This window comes from Actinia tenebrosa, unplaced genomic scaffold (genome assembly GCF_029948245.1).
Source record: "Actinia tenebrosa isolate PJP-AT-01 unplaced genomic scaffold, QUT_ActTen_1.0 PGA_scaffold5__44_contigs__length_20552954, whole genome shotgun sequence".
NCBI lineage: Eukaryota > Metazoa > Cnidaria > Anthozoa > Actiniaria > Actiniidae > Actinia > Actinia tenebrosa.
Window position 1 is genome coordinate 10,837,126 of NW_028292582.1, and position 18,034 is coordinate 10,855,159.

Here is an 18,034-nt window from a genome sequence, read left to right on the forward strand (position 1 = left end):
GAGTTCTCTTGACGGAAAAGATGGCGGATGCAGGGTTTTTCAGAGTAAGCACGATTTATTTTAAGTTTTCGTCGTCTTTTTCTTTATGTCTTAATTCTTTAACGACATTTAATCCTTGAGTACTTATTTTTCTTCCTAGGGAACAAGCGCAGAGCAAGATAATCGTTTTCGAGACAAACAAAAGAAGCTTTTGAAGTCTATAAAGTTTGAAAATGTCTTGGGGCAAAAGGTGCAGGTTTATTCAAAAGAGATTGCAGTATTTCTCAAAATTTTGCCTGAATGAACTTTTTTATTCCTCTTTTACTCAGACAAGAAGAATCATACTTTATGAATTCTCTTTTTCCTGTAGGTCGATATGGAGAAAGTCAACCTGGATGTTTTAAAACCATGGATAACAAAGCGTATTACAGAGATTTTGGGTTTTGAAGACGACGTTGTCTTGGAGTTCGTCATGAACATGCTTGAATCTGAAAAGGTATAAGATACAAGCTCTATAGAAAGCCTAGATAACAAGATCTGATTGCCAGTTTGTATTGTAGGATTTTTAGGAGCTTTATTTAGAGAATGTTGTTGGAGCTCAAGTGCATAAGTTTTCTATTGTCAACTTTGGATTTTGGTGTTAATGTAATTACCGGGAGGGGAAGGGAGGGTGGGAATTGCTATCTATCTTGAAATGAAAACTGACCCAGACAGCTATGTATCAGCTTATCATCATCAACATTATTCATTATAACATCAGATTAACATTTGATGCATATTTACAGTCTTGTAGACACCACTAAAATACACCTAACCTTTGTGTGAAATGGTAAACTTTACTTCATGTTTGACGTACATAAAAAGTATTGAGCATGACTAAATCTCCCAGTAACCCCTTGCAGGGAGTGGGTCTCCACAGGGAGCCCAAAGTCCACTACAGTCTCCTTTATCATTGCAATATTGCAATTATCATTATCATCATTATCATCATCCCAATCACCATCATCATTAGATTTATCATCATCACTCATGACTTAAAATAATGGCCAAGTAAGTTGCTGGTCATGATGGCCAGCCAAAGTAGTTTTAGCTCAGTCATACAGTATGTTGTGTCTGGCGCAGTGTTGCTGGTCAAAGTGACCACCAAGGCAAAGATTTGACAGGACAAATCCCAGTTCTGGCAGTGTCACCACCACCATCATTATCGTCACATTTACCATCATCAATGTCAGATTTATTGTCATAATCTGATTTCTGTTTTGGAATCCCTTTGTTATCTAGCACCCGGATCCCAAGTTAATGCAGATCAATATCACTGGTTTCCTGCAAGCCAAGAATGCAAGGATCTTCATGGGAGAGCTATGGGAATTGTTAGTCAGTGCACAGGAAAACATCGGCGGGATACCATCCGAATTCCTGGAAAAGAAAAAAGAAGAAATAAAACAAAGAAAGGTAAAGTAGCCAACCATGAGTTTATTGGAAATAGGAGGTGTCTAAAAATATACTGCTACAAAATAATGCTTGCATGGGACAGAAAAGTCAGTCAGAAAACTGTGCACACCTAAAATATGTCTGTTATGTTAAAAAAAATTTCTGGCCAACCACATGCGACAGTTATTAGAAATGAATTCATTCTGGTCAATGTTTACAGTGCAAATTGAAAATATGTGGGCAGAAATTTTTCAAGAATGTTTGTTAGCCAATTAGGAGTGTTATTGTTATCTTTCCATTGTCTTGTGTTTAGAATGTCAATTCTGATTGGACAAAGAAGAATAGAACATTCCTGGAGTATTTCTAGGTGCCCACGGTTTTTCGATTTGCACTGTAAAATTCCAGGCATATTTGGAGTGTTCACGGTTTTCTTAGTTTGACTGTATTATGATAATAATAATGATATAAAGGTACTTATAAGGCGCATTTCTAACCCCAATGTAAGTCAAATAGAAACTACTTAAGCAGAGATTCTCTTCAACTTTATTTTTTAATTCATTTATTTTTCATGGTGTAAGTTGCTATATAAGTATTCGACTGTCAAGAAATATTGTCACGTGTCTAAAGGAAAAGAAACAACAATACCATATTTACGATTTCCAATTTCAATTATTTGGGAATCCATTCTTCCCACATCCATATATACCCATATATAAGTTGTTTTATCGATTTCAATTAGCAAGGAAAGAAATATAGTACTAGTTACAAGTTTATGATTAAGATATAAAATAAGGTATAGGAATCAAAATATAGAGATTCTATTTAGCAAAAAATACAACACCAAACTCGCTATATTTGTGCTCAGAAAGCAATCCTTACCATTTATGACCAGATTTTCTACAGAAAAAGTGGCGTTTTTTACTTATGTCCAATTTTTGTTCTAGTTGTTTAGATCAAACCTTCAACACTACAGGTAACATTTTATAACATGTCTGCACTTCATGGCAGCTGTGTTTACACTTACTTGGGTAAAGGAACGTTTTAATGATTTACAGTAATAGTGATGGGTTGTATATAGGTAATCTGGACATCCATCCCATCCATCTCTTATTCACTGTCTAATATACATCCATCTGCTAATCAGTACATCCACCCACCCATCCATCCATATACTATCCATCCATCGATCCATCAAATCTCATTCATTCTATTCATATATCCATCCATCCATCCATCCATCCATCCATGTATCCATTTACCCATCCATCCATCCATCCATCCACTCACCCATCCATCCATTTTCCATTTATCTACCCTTACTTCTTTCTACTCATTCAACCATCCAGTCAATTAGAAATCAATAGTCAGCCAACATTTGTTACCATATAAAAAACTAGATTTTGTACTTTCCTTATTCAGTTATAAATAGCATTAGCTTCTCTAGTGTTTCTGGCTAAAAATCCCTCCTAGCAAATAAAAAGCAAACAGATATCTCTTACAATTACTTCATAACTTGAAATATTATTAATATTCTAGTAGTTGATCTCATTGTCTTAAAAATGTTTTGGGGTTCATATCTCCCTCATCAGGAGGGTTTTTCTCTAGGTACTCCAGTTTTCTTTCCTCTATAAAAATCAAGATTGGAGTTGATTGCTTTGTGTTGTCACAGTAAATGTAGTTTTAGTGCCTGTGGAGTAAACCTTATTTTAAAGTCCCTTTTATGGAGTGGTTTTGATATTCAATATTTTCCTGAGATTTCCTCTCTTGGGTAATGTGTTTAAACTAAATGATTAACAAAATACTTGTAATTCTACTCCCAAGCTTGAACAAGAGAGAATCCAAGCTAATCTTAAAAAGCAAGGAGAACTTTTACAAGCAGAAGCAGACAGCACAGGTGTTGAAGATACTCAGAATGGCATGGGTGCTGATGATACTAACCTGCCAGAAGAGGTGCGTAAGGCAAGAAAAGCTGCATCCAAGCTAGCTGAAAGCATGGTGAGTAACTTAAAAAACTTAAGAACAAGTTTTTATGACTGTGAAAACTGATGATACAAGCATACTGCAGTGCCATAATTATGCTTTTCACTAGTGCCATATGTGAGTATTTTGATTGGCTTAGCGTTGATCTCGCTTTCTGTGATTGGACCAAAGGATGTAGTCAATTTTATATCATGGTGGTTAAATGAACGCCTTGAAGTTTCACAGTCATAAGAAGAGTAGTTAAAGTTAAAGCCTGCACTTTGTAAATCTGTGGTGGGCAATAGACCTCTTGGGCATAATGTTTTGCCATTTCAGGCCACATGTCATTCTCTAGAGTATCATTTCTTTGTTTAACAATTGTGCTTAAGAAGACAAATTAATATGGGTACAACTCACATGAAATATCCTTTTCTCAAACAATAACACTTGGTCTGAAACAGGAAACATTAGGACTTGTAGAAACATGATTTTAAAACAGCTCTGAAAAGTTATTAGATCATAAGCCAAAATTAATAATTTATTCTGGTTAGAAGTGTTATCTATAAACTTCTATTACTTCATTAATCGTGTGAAGATTTAATAAGTAATAATTAATAAATAGATAATTAGCACTCACAAGAGTATAGCTAATCAGTAGAGAGTTTAATAAAACAACAATAAACAACAACACCAACATCAACAATAATAACAACAATAAAAGGAGGACGCTTCTGTAAATCACTCTTTGACTTTGGTTATCCTCAATAGACCCTTTTTGAGTTCTAAATCACTGCTGTGTTTCTTGAATACAGACTCATTTGCTCAGGGTAAGCCTCGAATCAGTGTCTAATTACTCGCAAATACCAACGGTAAAGTAAAGAATGCACGAGTTCAACAATACGAACACTTTGAAACTTGACGGACCTTGACTGGAACACATGAATATTCTTCACAAAATTGAGGCTAACCCTGAGCAAATGAGTCTGTAATCAAGAAACACATTGGTGATTTGGAACTTGAAAAGGGTCTATTAAGATTATTATAATTAAAAAAAAAAAATTTGTCCAGAATTAAACAACAGGCATCAAATATTTAGAAGTAGTTAGTGGAACTTTTTGAAACCATTTGCATGTTTTCTCATATATTTTAATACATTTAGTTCAGCTTCTATTTCTTTTTCTTATCTTATTCTCTTCCCTTTCAATTCAAAGTAAAAAGAAAAAGAAAGAAAGCAGGGCTAAAGGATTTCTCTCATGCTCGTTGGTTGTCTCTCTTGAATTAGAATTACAATGAGGGATCTTAATTTAGGATGACCAATGAATCTTATATTCTAAATACCAAGCTTACTAATGTAAGCAATATCAATGCTTTTAAATTCCTTTCCTCAATGGTAAAGCAAATTCTTCACAGATTTTATCTGTAATGACATTTTCTAGGAGTCTTTTTTCTCAACTTTTCTTTCTTCCTCCAATGTATCTCCAATAATAAGACCATTGATCGTTATTAATGAGGTCAAACAGGTTCTGTATACTTTAATGCAGGTCAGATTGTGAGGGCAAACTTTGTATTTATCAGTCATTGAAATGTGTGTTGGTTCTCTTCAAAAGAAAAGGCAATTCTGTCAGAAAAGACAGGGACAATTTGCTACACACCAGTAAGAAGCAATAAGAATGCTAGGAACTCCATTTCCTACTTACAAACAGTTTTGGATTCAAAGAATCAGCTAGGGTTTGATTTCTAAAGAGTTTACACGACTGAGTTGTTGTTATGGCAACATTGGTTGTCATGGTAGCATATCAGTAGGCATGGTAACATTGGTTGTCATGGTAATATCAGTAGGCATGGTAACGTTGGTAGTCATGGTAATATCAGTAGGCATGGTAGCATTGGTAGTCATGGTAATGCCATACTTTTCCATCATTCAGGGCGACACCACTAGCCAGGGAGTGGTGGGGGAACAAGGTGCAACCACTGCCGAGCCCACAGAGAAAACAGAGAACAAAGGTACAAAAGCTGAAAGGGTGGGGAATGAGGATTCTGGCTCTCGGAAACATAAACGAAGATGGAGTTCTAACAAAGAGAGCTCTGATGGACTGAAATCACCAGAGAAGGGTCATTCAAGGTCAAGGTTGAAAAGAGATACACTATCCCTAACTAGTGAACATTCTGAAAAAGGAAATCTTAACCCAAAGAATGAATCTCATGAATCAAAAAAGAAAGAATCCGAGAGCTCAAGTCTAAGTAGAAAAGAGGCCAGAGCCAAAAGATTTGGACTTCAAGTAGAAAAAAGCACTAGAACACCAAAATATGATAACCTACTAAGATCATCGTGTCATCCTTGTAATGCTGCTTGTGCAGTTGATCGGGAAAAACCCAACTGGGCCAACACCCACCTCCAATACTGCTCTTTAGCCAAGAAATCTGGTACTAAAATTATTCTAGTTGGAGATTCCATGGTCAAAGGGCTAGCCCGCTATCCTCGCGTGTGGAGATATTACTTTGCTAGACTTGGTGCTTTGAACTTTGGAATTGGGGGCGATCGAACTCAGCATGTTTTATGGAGGCTGCAGAATGGAGAATTGGAATGTACCCCAGAAATCATCGTGATACACTGCGGCACAAATAATGTCAATCAAGACTCGGCAGAAGATATAGTAAGGGGTATACTTGCTATAGTAGATTTCATATCTGCTAAGACTCCTTATTCGAAGATCATCGTAACTGGCATCCTACCCAGAGATCTTTATCCTTCTTTTCGCCGAACGAAAATTACCGAAGTTAATTCCATCCTTGAAGAAATTATCGACCTATCAGATGACCAGAAGTTCAACCATGTGTACTTCCTGAGACCAGATAGTGATTGGATATTAGATGACGGCACCATTGATGAATCACTTTATCATACAGATCATCTACACTTGATTGAAGCCGGTGACGAAAAGTTTTCCAAGGCAATTGTTAGTCTTATCAACAAAGTAAGAAGCATGAAGATAATTAACAATTTAGTTATGAATAATGATTATAATGATAATAATGATCATCATCATCATCATCATCATCATCATCTCATTTATACTCACATTTAAGAGTAACAGAGACTGCTAATATCTCCGAGTCCACTCACACACACCACCACAACAGTGGAATATTTTATACACCCAACTCTCAACTCGCATGTTGATTTTTATGGAGGCAGGAAAACTATAATTAGAGAGTTTTAGATTGACTTTTTTTCTCCACGCAAACGGCAAACGTGACCATGTTTTCATAGTTTTCCTTTATTTTATTCTACCTTTTACAAACCTTCTCACCAAGCGCAAATACTCTTTTGTTTTTCTACTACTTGGACTTTTTTGCGATTCTTTTTCAGTAATTTAAAAGAATTTTTTACGTAAATCTAAAACTCTCTATTATCTTGTTTTCCCTTTACTCAATACCTCTACTGGTTGAAAAACACTTAAACTCTTAAAGTGCCTATCACCCTTCTGACAATATTCATAGTATTGATTTTACATGGGGTAAGATGTTAAATAACCTAAAAAAAATTCATAGTTTGAGTGCAGCTTCTTGAAGCTACGAAGGTTTTTCCATGCCATATGGTAATACTGTGACCTATGAGGAGTAATCATTTAATATACAAAACATTACTGGCACAAATAAATAATAATTGATTCTGATTCTCAAGGGAATGACACTGTTAGCCACACAAACTAGTTGAAAATAGTAGTTAGAAATAATTTAAAACTGCTAATTAGGTATTGTGTTTTTTTTCAGGTTCAGGGCTCTAAAACAAAGGAAAACTCCATTAAAGGTAAGACTAGTATTTATGGATGAAGAAAGAGATTGTAAAAATACTACTTTCTGTTATAGCCAGGGTTCATGCTACTCCTGAAACTCCTTGAAAACTCCTTGAATTTAATTCACGTTTTCAAGGGCACTTGAAAAGCTCTTGAATTTTACGATTTTAGCAAAACTCCTTGAAAACTCCTTGAATGTTTACTTTGATCATTACTTGCATGGTTCTGAAATAGATCTAGTCAGAAAGATTGGAAAATCTGAAAGTCGGCCATGTGCAACCACCGGGTAAAACCTTGGCATAGTTAGCTGAACATACTCCTTGAAAATTCATTTTTGGGTCCTTGTATACTCCTTGGATAGTCCTTGAATTTTAAGTGGTTACCTCAGCACGAACCCTGTATAGCCATCTGGAGTACATCAGAACTGGCACTTTTATTATTGCTTTTCATACCAGGTTGAACCCCCAAAACATTTTGTAGAAAGTGAGAATGGAAACGTTATGCATTCAGTACCATACTCTTGCAAACAACACTTGTATTGTGAAGGGGACTTTGTGCCCTTTTGTTTGTCTATCATAATGCTTGCTAGTTTTCTAAATCAGTAGGAAAATTGTCAACTATATCTAAGTAATTTCGTTATGAATTTTTCACAAAGATAAAGAAGAAAGAGAAGAAAAAGACAAGAATAGTAGAAGGTAAGATATTTGATTTTAACTTTACCAGATTAGATATTTGTAGACTAAAACGACAAGTTTTTTGTCACCAACGTCATCATTTTCACCAGTCATCATCATCATCATCACTATTATTCATCATCATCATGTCATCTTCATCAGTCAATGTTATCACCATTCATCATCATCATCTGTCATTATCATAAGTCATTGTCATCTGAGTTATCATTCATTATCTCTACATCATCAGTGCTCACCACCACCGTCATCATCATCATCATCATCACATCAACCAACACTATCATAGTTAACCTCTTTATTTGTCATCATCTTTATCCATCTAATGTTCAGTCTTTATTCTAGATCCAAATCCAAGTCTCCAGATAAGCGTCATCGTAGTCGATCTCATTCATCCCGCTCCAAGTCTTCCTCTTCACGTTCCCGTTCACGATCCAAAAGTCCTCTCAGACGAAAAAAATCTTGGTCATCGTCTCGCTCAAGGTCACGGACACCACCAAGACGCAGACGATCCCGTTCTTATTCACCTCGGCGCAGGTCTCCCTACAGGTCTCCCTACAGGTCTCCCTATAGGGCATCTCGTTATTCACCATACAGGAGACAAGGAAGACGGGATTCGCCACCAAGTCGATGGCGCCCTCCTCCACGACGACGTAGAACACCCGAAAGAAGGTAAACCTGCAAGAAGCGATTTGATTGGCTGATGCTCCACCAATCAGATTGCGCCAAAGATAACTAGAGGCACAGGTAGCCCAATAAATAATAAATCTAATTTTTTTTTTTTTTTCCGGGTACGTCCAGGTCAAGGTCATTTTCCCCAAGAAGACGGGCACGTCCATCTCGCTCAAGGTCTCCCGCACGCCGTAAACCATCTCCTGCTCGCTCTGAATCATCCAGATCACGTTCACGAAGCTCAAGCCCAGAAAAATCCAAGTCCAAGTCGAGATCTCCCAGCCCGCCTAAAACAAGCGAGAACCTCAAAACCAAGACCACCCCGTCCCCTCCCCCCTCACATCATCGCTCTGAGTTCAAGAAAACAAAAGAAGAGGATTCACCTGTAAGACAGCCATCCTTGTCACCTTCACCGTCACCTAAACCAGAAGAGAAGGAAAAGTCCCCGGCGATAATACCTAAATCTTCCAAGACGACGAGTCGTAGATATCGACAAAGATCAGCACGCTCCGAATCAAAATCCGACTCGGATTCTGAGTCATCACCAGAACGAATGAAAAAACGCTCGCCATCCCCTGCCGAACGAAAGCGAAGAACCCCCGAGGATTCGCCGAGGAACCGAAGACCCAGGGACGAATACCCGAGGGATCGTAGAAGGAGGAGTCCCAGTGAATCTCCTCGTGATCGACGAAGACGATACAATTCACCGCCCAGACGAAGACCGCGCTTTTCACCACCACGAAGAAGATATTCACCATCACCTCCGAGAAGACGACGACGCAACGACAGCCCTCCGAGAAAAAGTACTTCACGTCGAGAAGAAACACCTTCCCCTAGTCCCTCTCCGCCTCGAGTAAGACGTAGCCGCGAATCGTCACCAAGAAGACGACAACAAAGACGGAGAAGCTCTACACCACCTCCACGAAGGCGACGAACAAATTCTCCTCCAAAACGCAGAACAAGATCCCCTTCTGCTAAATCAGATTCCTCCTCACCCTCCCCTCCCAGGAAGACAAACACGCGCCAGTCTCCCACGAGAAGACGAGACTCGCAAAGACAACAATCTGTTAGTGAATCCCCACCTAGAAGAAAACGCGCTGACATACCCGAAAAGAAACGTAACGTTAGAGAGAGAGAAAGTTCATATTCCTCGTACAGTGATTCTTCACCTCCTCCCAAAAAAAGAACTGACGTGTCGCCAAAAACACGCGATACGAAAAGAGAGAGGTCGGGTTCTCCAGCCCCTAAGAGAAAGTCCCCAAGCCCTTCCAAGAACAAGGCAGTAACCAAGAAGCAAGAGAGAGGAAGGAGAGGTCGATCTCGATCTCCTTCGCCGTCGGTTAATAAACGTGTTGCGTCCGAGGATGAGAGACAGGCCAGGAAACCTTCACCTAAGCGTGACCGACATAGACAGAGAAGATCAAGATCAAACTCTAGATCTCCGCCAAAGAGGTAAGTAGGATTGTGTCTCTTCAATGTTCGTCGTTTTTTGTTTATTGTTTATTTATTTCGCTCGCTCGTTCGTTCGCTCGTTCCTTCCTTCCCTTTCTCCCTTCCTCCCTCCCTCCCTCCCTCCCTCCCTCCCTCCCTCCCTCCCTCCTTCCTTCCTTCCTTCCTTCCTTCCTTCCTTCCTTCCTTCCTTCCTTCATCCCCTCACTCCCTCCCTCCTTCCTTTCTTTCTTTCTTTCTTTTTTGGAGTAATACACGTTTATACAATCACGTCAGAGAAAATCCTCTCTAAGAGATTGCGTTTTTATTCTCAGACGACGCGTGGATCGAGACTCGAGTTCTTCGTCATCTCCGGAGTCGCCACTACCCTCCAAGACAAAGGAAAGAGACTCAACCCAAACATCCAAAAAATCAGAGGACCTGAGAAGATCTACATCTCCCAAACCTTCTTCCACTTCCAAGAGAAAAGCAAAAGAAAGATCCCATTCCCCCGATGCTGTGCGCCAAAGCCCGCCAAGGTCAAGGTCGCAGGAGGAGAGACAAAGAAGATCCCCGAGCGTCGAGAAAAGGAGAGAGTTGCCATTGAAGAAGATTACTAGGAAAGAATCGAGTGAAAGGGAGGAGAAGCCTGAACAGGAGAAAAGGGACAGTGTTTCGCCTGCAAGGGTATGGATATTTTATAGTATATTTTGCTTTGCCATGCCATGCCATTTCTTTACTTTTCAATTCTTTCCTTCCATTTGTTTCCCTTTCCCTTGCTTTCCTTTCCCTGCTCTTCTAACTCTTCCAATTTCTTTTCCTTCCCTTTGTTTCTGTGCTTTGATTTTTGCTCCCCTTTCGTCCTTAAGAAATGGGTCACTTGCTCATTTGACAAAGTTTTTGAAATTTTGTTTTTTTGTTGTTGTTGCAGGAGCCTTCTGTGGAAAGTGAAGGGCAAAAAGAAAAACACAAAAAGAAGAAAAAGCACAAGAAACACAAAAAACATGGTGCGTCCAAACACAAGCGAAAAGACAAACATAAGCACAAGAAACAGAAACCAGCGAAAACCAAATCATCTGAGGTAATTAACGAGTGAGCTGTCAATCCTGTTTTCATGCTGATGGAACCTGTTTTTATGTTACTCAAACCTGTTTTCTTGTTGGTCAAACCTGTTTTCACGCCGGTCAACCCTCTTTTTTATGCTACTGGTTGGTCAAACTTATTTTCATGGAGTTCTCTCTTTGTTTTCTTCAGAACTCAGAAAGTGAAAATGAACCAATGGAAGAGGAACCGGAAGTAAAAGGAAAAGGAAAACCGGAAGAAGACGGTGAAAACCTAGAAAAACAACTCCGAGAAAAAGCTCTTCTCTCGATGCGGAAACACTCGCGTCAGTACGATTCGGACGATGAGTAAACCACCATCTTTCATTAGTTTTAAGACTTTTCAATTACTCTTGCATCCAAACCACATCTAAGGTGTTTGCAGAAAGATTTCCCTGTGCAGTATTCAAGTTTTAGTAAATGTAAGATCTAAAGTAGCAGTATAGTACTTGATAGTTCTTATGAGAATTTCGACCAGAAGCTGTAGCAAAAGTCTTGATTAGTATTTTCGAGAGAAGATTTTGATGAAGAAAATCGCATACACCAAGGTACACCATGGAAATATCTCTGGTAAAGTTGGTAAACCCACAAGTTGTATCAACCATTGCTCAAAGTAGAAGCAAGTTCTGCGCAATCAAAAATAACCGTTTTCGGTTTAAAATAATCAATTTCATGCGACCTGTCATTCCCTTGAGTATGTTTTTATTGATTCCAGGTATCTCTTGAAGCATAATTAGGTAATAGAAGCGTAGGAGGCTATTCTACTGAAGTGTTTTCTTCTGGAACTTGCACTACCCTTGCGCGAATTTATTTTATTTTAAATTTTATTGTCAAATCTAAAGCGGTTCTCAAAGGCATAAAAAATACTGGAGAAGGAAAAACATAAGGAGACGATGCATTATATTATATCTGAATTTTATCTCTATTTTAGGAACTTAGCGTAAAGTTTATTCGTCTTATCGATGGAATACTAATAGCAAAGACGTAGGTTCTGACAAGCATCTGCGCAATATTCAGACCACAATCTTCCAGCATATTGAAGGAAAGTTTTTCTTAGTTGTCATCCAACATGGCGGAACATGGTCACGTGACTTGTCAGATCGGCAGTTGTATTATATATTCTCCAGGACTTACGTTCTGCCTTAAGCCCCGTTTACACTGCCGATTTTTGCTGCAATTTTTGTGTCAATTTTCGGAAATATGAAAATTTTTTTCTCATCCTTCAAAAGAGACATTCGTCTAGGAAAATCTTGGTATCCTGAAAAAAAAAAACACTTTACGAGTAAATTCTTTACCATTATTTATTATGGACAAAATCGCAAAAAAATCGCAGCAAAAATCGCAAAAAAAACGCTAGTATAAACGGGGCTTTAGATTTAGTAACCTAATAACAGACGTCTTTCGGATCTGTCACGCAACGTTTCCCTCCCCACGAACGGGAAACGTTGCGTGACACCCTAAGAACGTAGCGTAGGAGGCTATAGCTTTAGTTGTACGAAAAAAACACAGGCTTCACTTACTTGACTTCCTGTGGATCTTGGAGAAACAGGAAGCCCAAACAGGACAAAGTCATCTTGTATAAACAAGCTATCTGATATGGCCTTGAGAGGCATGTATGATATAATAAAATGACTAAGCATTTTGGCTAGGTTTTATTTATATAGTTTTACATATTTTAGTATAGATCTGCGAGTTTTTTCTTACAATATATTTACAGGAATACGGTAGAAATTGATGATGGCTGCAAAGGAGACAAACTTCAACGTCGAACTTCCGCATGAGCCGAACCTAATGAAGACCGCTTTGTTTCAATTGGGTTCGGCTCATGTAAAGTTCGACATTTGACCTGAGTCTAAGTTATATTCAGTGTAGATCGGTTTTCAATGATTTTCCGGACCCAAATATTTTATATCTACATATGATACCGAGTGTGTTCCATTGGGAAGCCAGAATTTCTTTTATCCAAGTAACTGCAGAATCAAGATATCACTTATACTTCAGTATCTCTTCTCATTCCATAAAGGTCCAAACCCTGTTGACCTCCAAGCAATGGTGTTCCTGGACCCAAACCCACAGTAGTAAAAATACTGGACCCCTCTGACTGGCCACCGTCGCGTCGATTGCGCAGAAGGTTTTCACACTCGACCAGGTATTCGTTCTTTGCTACCATTAGGTCTGACCATGTGTGGATGAATAAATACATCTTGAAATCGATGGCAAGAGGGAAAACGTAGGTCACCCATATGAATTCGTCACCAATACCATAGTTAGCACACTCTTCTGCCATGTCCAGGAAAAACATTGTTGCTATCATCCAGAGCATTACGTGGAGAGATCGCCAACTCCTGCATGGGGAAATATAAATTGGTCAGCGGGGTGAATGCGTTGGCGAGTAAGTAGATGAGTATAGTCGGTGCCCGGGGAGGGGAGAGGGGTACTCCCCTACATTTGCTATACGGGTATGTGCCGCCCTATAGGGTATGTTGTTTTGGCTTTTGGGTCTGGGGTAGGGTATCCTTTTTTGACATTTTGTCTGGGATAGGGTATCATTTTAGTCAGTGGGATAGGGTTAACGATTTGGTCATTTTTTTCTGGCGATTAGACTACGCTTTCTACCGACACAAAAACAATAAAAACGTTAGTAAATATTGATTCATAGATTCCAATCTATTTAATATCTGTCTTTTCTGTCTGTTAGTCTGGGATAGGGTGTACAATTCTTAGTTTTAGTCTGGAGTGGGGCATGTAAAATAAAAATTTTAGGTCTGGGATAGGGTCAGAGTTTTGGGGTCCTGGCGGCACACCCCTACCCAAGTTGGGGTGGTAGTACCCTTACCCACCCCGGGAGTCGGTGGGTTGGTGAGCTACATTGCTAGCATTGATAAATGAGTGAGTGGACGAGTAAAGCGATGGGTGTAATAGTTGTGTAATAACCTTAAATAAGGTTATTATGAGTAAGTTGGTTGGCGAGTGAATAGATGAGGAAAAAAGGGAGTGGGTGTGCTGTTAAGTGCAATGATTGGGTAGGTAAGTGGATGAGTAAGTTGATGCCGAGGGGATTAATGATTGAGTAAAGGGATAAGCGAATGGATTGGTGGAGTGTGAGTGGGTTAGTAATGTGGTAGGTGAGCGAATGAGTGGTTCCGTTTGTGATAAGATAATTGTCAGTTGCTGAAGTAGATGAATAAATAAGTCTATTGGCGAGTGAGTTATAGTAATTAAAATGGTTGCGTTTGTTCAAGTAGATAATTGTCGGTTGGTGAGCGAGTGTGTTGATGAAGAAATGGCTTGGAGAGTAAATGAATGCAACGATGAGAGTAAGCCGGTTGGTGCGTATATGTGCGTTACGATGTTGTGCAAAGAAAAAGTTGTACCTTATTCTTCTCCTCTTATGGCACATCCACATCCCAAACATCCCCAAGGAGATGCACCCAAAAGCTTTAAAGGATTCTCTGGCTATCTGGTAATAAGATTCTTTAGTGTGAGGCGTTACTGTGGTCAAGTGAAGTGCTAGCACTGTATGATACGTAACGGCCACTATTGAATAAAACAGCAACAGTTTCGTATGGTGGAATTTCTCACCAGAGATATAAACCGAAACATTCTCAAAGCCCTTAGAGTCTGGAACTTGGTTGTCGTTTGGTTCACATGGGATTCTGTTAGAGGAACCACTACACTTCAACCTATGAAAGATCAAATATATTTCTGATCAGAACATTATTTTCAGTTTCGTTCGAGGAGGCCGTTCGATAATCAACATAAGGGCAGGGTTCGGGGGAGGGGTCTCCTTGAAAAAAAAAAAAAAATGGTGAGAGCGTCGGACTGCTGTGCGGGAGGTCGTGATTCAAGCCTCGGCCGGATCAACACTCAGGGTTTTAAAATAACTGAGGAGAAAGTGCTGCCTTTGTAATTACATCTGCAAATGGTTAGATTTTCACGTGGTTCGGATGACCACGTTAATGGCGGTCCCGTCCCTAATTAACAAGAGGCGTTAAAAGAGGACCACGAGTTTGTCAGTTGAATTACTGTCAAGTGTCATCCTCTATAAACAAAGTTAATTCATTTATTTTTTATATATAGACAACATTATAACACCGAATTTTAAAATCTAATATCATTCATAAGAGCCGAGACTACAAACTCGACATGCATACTCACCTAACACACACTATTGCTAACGTTAGAGAGGTTAACAAACAAGCTGCTGTAGCCAGGCGTTGGTGCTTGTTTTTACCGCGGGGACTCAAAACAAATGATGCAATAGCTATACCGCAGTAGCACGCGGCGAGGAACCCAGAACTCCACCGTCCTTTTCCAATTTCCGAGTGAGAGATCTGAAAAAAAATTCACTGTGCTGAGTTATCTGTGGTAGATCCTTTGTAAAATAGGGTGTGTACCATTAGTAAAAATACACAGGTGATTATTGAAAATCTCGCGCGCTGATTGGTCGAGAAACTCACACTATCACACGCTTTATTGTTGTGATTCCGTGATTTAAGGTGGCTGCCTACTTTTGAACGTTCGATTTGAGCCCACGATGTGCGCGCGCTCAAAAACCGCTGAAAAATCTACAAGATTTTATTGAAGAACCATACGCGTTTTGAGCTTCAACAGGGCAAAACCCTCAAATTTTGCACGGGACTCTATATTTTTTGATAGCTCATTCGAAAAAACTCCTAAAAATCAAGGTTATGTCAAGATTTTAGGAAAAGTTTAAATCAGGAACACGTGAAAAAATAGATTTTTGTAGGGATTTTTATTCGACTTTATGAGATTTTTTAAGAGCACCGAAACTACAAAATATGACAAATCAATGTATCTCTCTGTCTTTTTGTCGAAAATATCCATGTATTACTGTAGAAGGATTGACTAGCCTTCATTCGTGCAATCATAGAGTCTGCAAATAACTATTATCTTATGAATCTTAATTTTTTTTCTAATCACTTCCGGTGGCGCAATTTTTACTCCAAAAGCTCGTGCGTAGGCTTCCATTAAATGCTGATTATCTCGAAAACGAGCTCGGGACACCCTATTTTTCTTTCCAGATTTGGAATCAGCATTAAATTTCAATTCGGAAAATCGAAGTTTTAAGAAAAGCTTAAATCAATTTCCAATTTTTGTACTAATAGGTCACTACCTTGTTTACCACGTGACCTCTTAGTGCAAATAGCAAATGGCCCCGGATCAGTTCATATTTTCCGCATCGATCCCTCGCCTATACCTTCGAATATGAGGACCATCTATTTTCAAAATGAAGCTGATTTTGGGCTGCCCGTACATGTGTTTTGATGGTCTTACCGTTGTTGGCGTGACAACTAATTCCGATCTGGTCAACCCTTCCAAAGACTGTCGATCTTGATGGAAAAACTTCAAAAACAGCAAAGTACTTTCGATACGAAAAGCAAGGATTGCGGCCCGATCAACCGTATGTACAATTCTAAAGACAGATGCTGTTAGTAAGCCATCCATGCAGTTCTTATTGAGATCCGAGACGGAGTCGACATCAGAGAGGCTGATCAACCACGATAAGGCATTGAATAACGCCATCAGGATGAACATAGCTCGACGGAATCTATGCCAGTCTGGCCCTTCTCGGATGATCATTGAACGAACTTCAAGCTTGTAGAGGCATTTGACTAGAATGACATACAAAACCATGCATTTCAGTTTAAGAGAGAACTCTTTTCGTATTCAAGTGTGTGAGCGCCAAAAACGATTTTCTTGAAGAAAGGCTGTTGTACAAGGCTAAAATCTTGTTATTCAGAAAGTTTAACTTGTTTGGAGATAACCCGATGAAAGTGGAATCAAAGTGTTAACCCAAAGCAAAAATTTGAATCGAAAATGAGGTTTAGGCCTTCATTTGCTTATTTCCCATATATTTTCTATAAAAAAGCCTGACAAAGCAACATTCTAACACAAATGCAACAAAACATCTTTGTACAATTGAAAATACCGCTTCACTAACAGGCATTTTATCATAGTACATCAGTTTCTAACTGTTTAAAAAAGGTTTTGAGTGTTAACCCAAAACGAAAATTGGGATCAAAACTCATACGAAAGTCTAGTTTTTGGCGCTTTTTGCCATTATTGCTCATTATTGAAAAAAAGTTCCTCTTAATTAGAATTACAATTTGAAGTCGTTCCGCCGCCAATGGTTCGTTTTAAGACGTGCCAGTTTGGGGGGGGGGGGGGGGGGGGGGGGGGGGGTATCGAGAGCCGGCAGTTATCACATTTCCCTAATTATCCTCGCTATCAGTTTTTCTGCCATTTTTCTGCCACCCTAATTTTCTCGGACGTATCTCCCTCCTCCCTTTTTCCCTTTCTTGTTTATTCCCCGCTGTTTTATTGTCCCTAATCCGCTTAGTACTTCTGGGTTTCAGTTTAGATTTCGTCATATCATATATAAATTGGTATGTAATAATGAAGATATGCTGACTCACTCTGACAGGATTGCTGAATGATATACATGGAGTAGTACACCAAGGTGAGTTCCCATGGTGCATAACCACTAGCATCCTTGCAGTGTGCTATAGCAATGACGTTCAAAATCACCACTATCACATTAATGATCCAAGATAACATTGCAACCTTGAAAGATGGTCCAACTTGCAAGATACGAAAATTCCCAACCATGTCAAAAGTGTGCGCTTTATGGACGATCAAGTAGACGATGAGAAACGTGGTGGGAACTAACGAACAGCACGCAATCATAGTTATTTTGAGAAAGAGTTGTTCTTCCTTAGATGTGTCCTTTTTTGTTAGCTCATCTTTATGGATCAACATCGCCACGAACATTATGAACGTGAAAGCGAGTTGAATGATAAAAAAGAGCTGTAACAATCCGAAGACTTGCTTACAAATTTTCTTCATTATTTGTAGCCTTTTTGGACTGAGTCTTGAACCAATTTTAGATCACTTAATCGAAGGAATGTAATTTCCTCTACTTCTTGTTCCAATAAAAATAGACAACAGGGGA

The 18,034-nt window shown here is 39.1% G+C and overlaps 2 protein-coding genes across 4 annotated transcripts; one reads left to right on the forward strand and one right to left on the reverse strand.

Moving 5' to 3' along the window:
- Positions 1-13: 13 nt before the first annotated feature.
- On the forward strand, positions 14-12,702 carry LOC116302289 (uncharacterized). Of its 3 annotated transcripts, XM_031711556.2 has the most exons (13): positions 14-44; positions 140-229; positions 350-475; positions 1,261-1,431; positions 3,232-3,405; positions 5,295-6,344; positions 7,144-7,180; positions 7,822-7,861; positions 8,204-8,530; positions 8,660-9,982; positions 10,294-10,645; positions 10,890-11,039; positions 11,213-12,702. In XM_031711556.2, exons 1-13 carry the CDS (start codon positions 21-23, stop codon positions 11,369-11,371), a joined length of 4,023 nt encoding a protein of 1,340 aa, XP_031567416.1. In that variant the 5' UTR covers positions 14-20; the 3' UTR covers positions 11,372-12,702. The 3 variants fall into 3 exon arrangements, with proteins under 3 accessions (XP_031567416.1, XP_031567418.1, XP_031567417.1); XM_031711558.2 differs by lacking the exon at positions 5,295-6,344; XM_031711557.2 differs by lacking the exons at positions 14-44; positions 140-229; positions 350-475; positions 1,261-1,431 and adding an exon at positions 2,361-2,383.
- On the reverse strand, positions 11,741-18,005 carry LOC116302290 (uncharacterized). The gene is made up of 5 exons (XM_031711559.2): positions 17,499-18,005; positions 16,357-16,694; positions 15,217-15,392; positions 14,433-14,741; positions 11,741-13,403 (listed from the first exon to the last, which is right to left on the reverse strand). Exons 1-5 carry the CDS (start codon positions 17,926-17,928, stop codon positions 13,049-13,051), a joined length of 1,608 nt encoding a protein of 535 aa, XP_031567419.1. The 5' UTR covers positions 17,929-18,005; the 3' UTR covers positions 11,741-13,048.
- Between the last annotated feature and the right edge of the window lie 29 nt (positions 18,006-18,034).